This window comes from Myotis lucifugus, unplaced genomic scaffold (genome assembly GCF_000147115.1).
Source record: "Myotis lucifugus unplaced genomic scaffold, Myoluc2.0 scaffold_482, whole genome shotgun sequence".
In the NCBI taxonomy this organism is placed as follows: Eukaryota; Metazoa; Chordata; class Mammalia; order Chiroptera; family Vespertilionidae; genus Myotis; species Myotis lucifugus.
Genome location: NW_005871530.1, coordinates 779,709 through 787,709, shown reverse-complemented (window position 1 = coordinate 787,709; position 8,001 = coordinate 779,709). Strand labels below are relative to the sequence as shown.

The following is an 8,001-nucleotide window of genomic DNA, read 5'->3' as shown; positions in this document are numbered from 1 at the left end:
TGATGGCCTCAACACCATGGTACCAGAGTCAGAAGGGTGAAGCACAAGGCCATGTTTTTTCATGTCTCTGAGGGAGATTTAGGCGATAAGAAGAGTATTGCCTGACAAAATAAGTGATAAATCATTCACATTTTCTTTATGGCCAACATCTCTCTCTTCCCTATGTGGGTGACACCCTCTGTATTGACACGAGGCAGTGTGGCCTACAAGTAAGGCCCAGAGCTCAGGTACCTGCTCTCTGCTCATCTGCCTTTATTGTTGTGGGAAGACACAGCATTGGTAGGAATATAAGGAGAGAGTGACTTTGACGGGCCCAAGGCCTGGTGTCTTGTCCGATGAAGGGAAGAGGGAGCATACTGATATGGAGGGTGGGAATTATGAAGAACTTGAAATCCTAGGAGAAAAGCTAATCGTGGATTGATCTGTCCCCATTTTGACAGAATATGAACTTTGAAGACGTGGCCATTGTCTTCTCTGAGGAGGAGTGGGGGCTCCTTGATGAGGCTCAGAGACTTCTCTACTGCAATGTGATGCTGGAAGTGTTTGAACTTGTCTCATCTGCAGGTAAGACCTTCACGTTTCTCCCAATGTCCTGAGGTGATGTCTACTCTTCCTTTATTCTTCAAACGTAGCTCTCACCGCCACACCATGGGCCCTAATAATTTCCCCCACTGTCCTTTCAAATGAGCTTTGGCTGCCAGGAGGGAGCTGTGTGGGGAGTCCTGACCTCTGGACTCACCGAGCATCCCTTGCACCCGCTGCATCTGAAAATGCAAGAAGTGTCTGGCAGTAAGGAGTCCTGCAATGAGCTTAATGGGACCCACTTTGAACTTTCTCTATGTCCTCATGTCTTCCACTTCTACACCATTCATCCAGGTAAGGCTCTTTGTGACAGCCTGGGCCAGGTTATCGTCTTTACTTACATGAACCGTGGCTGTACTTGTAACATCCTACCTCAATTGTTGTTTGTAATATTTCCTTCCCTGAAAACTATTGCAATCCGAATTCCTCTGGGTTAGTGCTGGCTGCTCACTCCCTTGTATTTCATTAATACTCTGAATATTTAGGTTGTATGTATTGATAGAGTAGAAGGTGCATGGAGAACCCTGTGTTCTCTCTCAGGGTGAACTGGGAAGATGGTCTCTGATGAGGCCTGATCCTACTGAGTGGAAACTGGGGGAAGGTGTCACATGAGGGCTTTTTCCAGATCACACCAGGAACCTGCTTGTGTCCAACTATATTTAGGTGCAAGTGTGTTTGTCACCACCTTATTTCCACATTTTATTTACCGTTATTGACATTTTGATGACAGATCATTTCATCTGTTACTTCATGGCTTTTGTTTAACTTCATGTTTGTCACCTTTTTGCATCCTCTGTCCCTCTGCACTGCTCTCTGTGCAGTATTCTCCTACATGGACCTGCACATGTGTTATGAGGTGTACATATATGCTTAAGTAGTCCTCGAACCCCTGCTACTGAATTTTACTTGGAATAAGACATAAGCAACCTTCTGCACAGCTTGCCCATGTCACCAGCACACAAGCCCTGCTGAACAATGTTAGCAGAAGAAGGAACTGATGATCCTGTTTCCATGCATGTGGTGCTTGCCATCTTTGTGTCATATTTGTGGTGAGGCTTTCCTAGTTTTGAATATTCAGAATTCCAGAACTTCACTGGAGCCTTTAACAAATCCTGCCAGCTAATCGGTTATTTTCAGACAATTGCATGGAACGCATGTATGATCTGCAACATATTTTTGTAATGGAACTTCCCTCATCACTGTAGTAAACATCCATTTCCTCCTCATTTCTCTGTTTTCAGGTTGTTGCCATAAAACAGATGATGAGGAGGCCTTTCCTGAGCAGAGTGTATCTGTACAAGGACAGTCACAGGTCACGGTGTGTAAGACAGAGCCAGGAACCCAGAGGACCCATGTGTGTAAGCGGTGTTTCTCTGTGTTCAAAGACATTCTGCACCTGACTGAGTCTCAGGCAGCATACCTTGAACAGAAAGCCTTCTTCAATGACACACGTGTGAGAGACTTCTGTTTCAGTGCAAACCCTCGCCAGCAACAGAGGGGAGCCAGTGGAGGGAAGCTTTGGAAAGAAGCTGTGGACAGGGCCTCATTTGTGACCAGGTGCAGCTTCTACTTATCAGGGCTGCCTTCATCTAGTAGGGAGGGTGGGGAAGACTTGACAGCCATCTCAGAGCTTCTCCAGCCCCAGGCCCCTCTGGACACTGAAGAGCCACACAGTGGCAGTGAGATTTCCCAGAAACTTCTCAGTGCAACAGGTTATAACCAGTGGGGTCCATTTGAAAATGCTGCCAGCCACAACCAGAAAGTTGTTCTACAGAGTGTCTGCAAGGGAGAAGTGAATTATGCATGGAACAAATCTGGAAAAATTTTTAGAGGAATCTCTAGCCTCACTCAACATAGGAAAGTTCACACTGGAGAAAAGCCATATGAGTGTAGTGACTGTGGGAAGGCCTTCAGATATAAGACTAATCTCAATCAACACCACAGACTTCACACTGGAGAAAAGCCCCATGTGTGTAGTGACTGTGGGAAGTCATTCAGGCATTTCTCTGTTCTTTATCAGCACCAGAGAGTTCACACTGGGGAAAAGCCGTATGAGTGTACCTATTGTGGCAAGACTTTCAGGCATAGCTCCAACCTCACGGTACACCAAAGAGTTCACACTGGAGAAAAACCGTATGAGTGTGGTGAATGTGGAAAAGTCTTTCAGACAAAAGCCATACCCTCACTGAACACCAGAGCATTCATACTGGAGAAAAACCTTATGAGTGCAGTGAATGTGGGAAGTCCTTTAGACATAGGTGTACCCTTACCGAACACCAGAGAGTTCACACTGGAGAAAAACCTTTTGAATGCAATGAATGTGGGAAATCTTTTAGATGCCGTAGTAACCTTTTTATACACAAGAAAGTTCACACAGGAGAAAAGCCTCATGAGTGTAGTGAATGTGGGAAATCTTTTATCCAAAAATCTCACCTCCTTAGACACCTGATTGTTCACAATGGAGAAAAGCTTTAAAGGTGCTCCGAATACTTTCTTTTTCTCATTGACAATAACAACATTGAAGGGGTTTCTTTGATACACATTTAACGGAACATAAACCCCTTTTATCACAACATGCACTCCCCTAGATTCCTCATGAAATTTCAAATATAAGTGATGCTTTGAATAACTGCATGGCACTTGCTAAGCTGCTCCGGCCTACTACCCGATTGAACTCACTGGGAGTATTCCTGGCTGAGGCGATTTCACCTCCACCACCTGGCTCACCTGAACAGGGTGCCTCAGTCACAACCCCTGCGTGGTCAGGGAAAAAGAATTCTGTGTTCTCACCGCTGCCTGAGCAAACTGTGATTACTCCAAGCTCCTGGCAGGATCTTCATTCCTTTCTGACTAGGAAATGGAGTTGATTGAGGGTTCATCCAGTGCACCCATCCTCAGCTAAGTGGTACCTCTCTCCTGACATCACCTTATGCTGTGATGAATTGTTTCCTTTTCCAGTTCACCAACTTGCAAACCCATTGAATTTTCTAACACGTCTTGGGATTATGATCTTTTTGTCCAGGTGCTTTTGCTCATGTACTAGTACCTTTCAGTTTGTTGGTCTTATTCATTGCCTGGCTTGATCTGAAAGCACACTTGGGATCTGTCCGCATGTCCAGGGGAACAGATATTGTGGGAATCCCCAACCTGCTGTGCTTCCGAAGGCAAAGCCTGGAATCAAAAATCACTTTGTCCAGTATTCACTTGTAATGCAGTGCTGCCCAAGACCTCGAAAGAAAGCCGGCATGACTTGGTGGTTCTCATTTGCAGCCTGGTGCCTCCTATGATTACGGTCTGAGGTCATCCTGAAGATGGGGGTGAGAGGGCTTTGTTGTGCTTCTGTGAACAATGTGAATTATATTCTCTGTTCACAGTGTGTATTACATGCTGTCAAGGTGCCCTGTGCCGTTATCAATGACATTTCATAGGCTGGTATCGCTTGTATTGAGACTCTGAGGGTTAGGTTGAACTACAACTGGGCCAGAAATCCTGTATTCATAGTGAGTGGGAAAGAGTGCAGAGAATTAAGTGAATCGTGCCTCTTCTGAACGTTACCCACAAAGGACTAAGGACGTGTGTCTTGTGTGGTCATTGTGGACAGGCGTCCTCAGTTCCTCCATCACTGTTTCCTGTGGCTAAAGTCATTGTTAGAGAATATAATCTAAAGGGTCTGTTTCGTCTTCTGGCCTCTCTACGGTGTTCACCTCAAGGTTTGCTCAACAGGGAAGACCTCAAAGCTAGAGGAAGGCTAATCCTGTAGTCAGTCCCAGGATGTGGGATTTGTGACCCAGTCAGCATTCCTGTGATTCTGGTGGCCATAGTCTTCCCTGCTTGCCAATATTTGCTGCCACTGAGGCAAGGCTGGTGCTCCCAGGAAATTAAGAGAGAGATGGCAGAGCCCATATAGGGTTGTCATTTTAATTTTCAAAGAAGACGGGGATATCTACACCTTTATTTGGAAGCACATTTTAAGGTTTTATTTAGGTCTATTCGTACAATTAGGTGAGCTCGGACCTAGGGATCAAGCTCTAAAATGGTCACATGTGACATAAACCTATTTCTCACCCATATTCAGGTTAAGGCAAATGCAGGCATAGATATGAATATGCAAAACACAGAGTTGACTCTCTATTTTTTTAAATAAGTATTTCACATATTTATAAATATTTTTATTGAATTTGCACAAAGAGAGAGAGAGAGAGAGAGAGAGAGAGAGAGAGAGAGAGAGGAAGAAATGGTGATATTAGGAGGAAACATCAAACAGCTGCCTCCTGCACGTCAGCTACGGGGCATCCAGGCAGGCCTGTGCCTTGAACTGGAATGGAACCAGTGACCTTTTAGGGCAACGGATGGTACTCAAACACCTGACGCTCACTGGCCAGGGAAGAGTTTATCCTTGTTTTTTATTTTTAAATTATTGTAGTAATTTCCATGACAACAGCTCTACACCTACTTGCTCCACACCCTGTAGTTACCTCCTGCCCTTTTGTAATCTCTCCTTCTCCCTTCCTCAGCCCTAAATGCAGTCATTGATTTTACTTCCTTTACAAGACTAGTTAATTTTTTTAAGATTACTTCATATTTTTCATAATTTCATAAGCACTATGAGGGGTATAAAAATATTGCTTTCCTTCATGCTACACAGTTATTTTGAGATTTGACACGAATGCTTCTGTGAATAGTTAATTATTTTTTATGGCTGAGTCATACTGTGTTCTGTGAATAACCAGTTTACCTATTATTGATCTGTCTATGGTTTTAGTTATTTCCAGGTTTGGGATATTAAAAATGAATCTGCTGGGAATATTGCCTTTAATTCTATCTATAGAGTTATGTTTTACTTATCAAAGTGATGCAGTGTAGGCGAATGTTTTACCTGTTATTATATGCAGAACTGTGTTCTAAAATGGTCATTCCCTTTGGCTTTCCACCCACGTACAGTAATGAAAATTCTAGTTTTTCCATAACCCTGCCAGCACATGTGATGTTTAATCTTTTTAATAATAGGCCAAGAAATGAGTATAGTGTTAACTTGCTTTGTTTTAATTCCATTTCCCTAATAAATTAAAAAAAAAATTTTCCCTAATAAATTTTTATGGTGAACGTTTTTTTAAGCAATTATTTATACTGTGTTTGTCTCTTTTGTTGCAATGTCTGGTCAGAATCTTTTGCCAATTTTTAAAATGAAATTATTATTTTAACTATAGGTTATTGCAGATATATTTATTTATTTCACTCAATCCTCAATGACTCAACTGAATTCTTTGCAATATGAAACTATAAATTTTTAAAAAAATATTTTTTCATTGATTTTAGAGAGAAGGGAGACGGATAGAGAGATAGAAACATCAATGATGAGAGAGAATCATTGATTGCCTGCCTCATGCACGCCCCCTTTTGGGGATCAAACCCTGAACCCAGGCATGTGCCCTTGCTTAGAATCGAACCCAGGACCCTTCAGTCCCCAGGCCGTCGCTCTATCCACTGATCCAAACAGACTAGGGATAAATCCCTTAATTCTTTTTTTTAAAAATATTTTTATTGATTTGAGAGAGGAAGGGAGAGGGAGAGAGAGAGAGATAGAAACATACACGATGAGAGAGAAACATCTATCAGATGCCTCTTGCACATCCCCTACTGGGAATCGAGCCCACAACCTGGGCATGTGGCCTTGTCCAGAATCTAACCTGGGACCCTTCTGTCCACAGGCTGATGCTCTATCCACTGAGCCAAACCAGCTAGGGCCCCTTAATTGTTTTTTAAAATTGTAATCCTCATCTGAGGATATGTTTATTGCTTTGAGAAAGAGAGGAAGGGAGTGGCACAGAGAAAAAAAAGGAACATCCATGTGAGAGGAAACATAGACCTGTTGCCTTCCATAAATGCCGGGCAGCAGATCAAACACACAACCTGATCTGCGCCCTCACGAGGAGCCGAACATGCCCTTTGATTGAAGGGGGCGAATGAAATGAAGCTGCAAGAGATTGAGCCGCCTGGCCAGGGCAGCACCTGAAATCTTCATGTTTCCTTCAAGACCCTGAGTTAGTATGACTCAGCATTTGGTGGAGTATTTGTTTTGCATGTTGCCTGTTGGTTGTATGTGTGAATTGGCTGTCCCTTTGGGTGTTCCTGATGTGTGTATTGTGTTCTCTTTATGTCTGTGTTCTATGTCCCTGTATGTCTGCTCTAGTGTGCGGGCGCGTGTGTCCATCGTGTGTGTGTGTGTGTGTGTGTGTGTGTGTCCTGTGATACTGTGTGTATGACACCGATTGTTTCTATGTGTGTGTCCAGTGTGTGTGTGTGTGTGTGTGTGTGTGTGTTCCCCTCAAGGTGTTCCCTGTGTGTGTGTGTGTTCCCCTCAAGGTGTTCCCTGTGTCTGCAGTGTGTGTCCGTGTGAGCCTGGCCATAAGCCCTGCACCTGAGTGCCCAGCTGTGGCTGGGGGTGTCCTGTACCTGCGTGTTTCTGTGCATGTGGTGTCGGTATGTTTCCCTGGGAGTCTGTGCACACCAGACACAGGCAGCGGCCTAGGCAGTCTCTGGAGGGGACAGGAAGGGGCCCCTTCTGTTCCTGCTCTTCCAGCCTCTGCTTTCCCCCAGGGTGTCCCTTCTCTGGCCTCAGGGATGGATGAAGTGAAAGGTCAGTTCATAGAACCCCAGGCTGTGGGAAGGGGAGGAATTAGGGAAGATTCTGATGTCAGACTGTAGTTAGAGAGTGTGCATGGGGAATGTTTGTGAAGGACACTAGGCTTCGTGGAGGAGCTGGGGATCCAGGTGCCTGGGGAAGAAATGAGTGGGTGGGTGCATGTGGGGGGAGCTGAAGGGTAAGACTTCTACACTCCTAACCCCCAGTAGGAACGAGGAAGTGGACGTCCCTGGAGATGGTTGTCCCTTGCCCATGTGAAAGCTATGCTGACCCCTCAGGGAGGAAGGTCTCCGGGGCTCCATGGAGCATCATTCTGGGACTTCTGGGCTCTGGTCATCTCCTGGGAGTGCGTGGCCAACCAGGACCCTGAGGCCAGGAGGGAGAATTGGGCCCTGAGATCTCTTCCCTGTGGATGGGGGAAACTGTGGAGGGACCACATTTAGCCCAGGTTCATGCACAGAAACCACAGGGTCACCACTGATGTTACCGGCAGCATTTTCTCCATCAGCCCCACCTGCTGGGGCCCTCACCTGGGCAACGCAACAGATCCAGGGCCTTGGAGGCAGGGAGGGCCTGATGTTCATGTAAAAGCACGTGGATGCTGGGGGCTTCCAGCCTGTGCCCTTCCCGGTCAACACTCTTAACTTGTGAGTCTGCACCTCCACCGAGTGTGGGACCCGAGGCAGCCAGGGGTTTACCCAGGTCACACTCAGAAGTGGGTTCTGAGTTTGCTGCCAATGCCATCTGCCCAAACACCTTTTCTGAGGTTCACCGCT

General features: G+C 45.4%; 1 protein-coding gene across 1 annotated transcript in view; it reads left to right on the top strand.

Annotated features, from left to right (window-relative positions):
* Positions 1-443: 443 nt before the first annotated feature.
* The window catches only part of LOC102438575 (zinc finger protein 883-like), a gene marked incomplete at its 3' end in the record, with an annotated part of 33,056 nt that continues 25,498 nt past the window's right edge, over positions 444-8,001 (top strand). Inside the window, exons 1-2 of the mRNA XM_023744675.1 lie at positions 444-564; positions 1,824-2,740. Of these exons, the coding sequence (XP_023600443.1) occupies positions 444-564; positions 1,824-2,740 (1,038 nt within the window). The remainder of the gene's footprint in view (positions 565-1,823; positions 2,741-8,001) is intronic.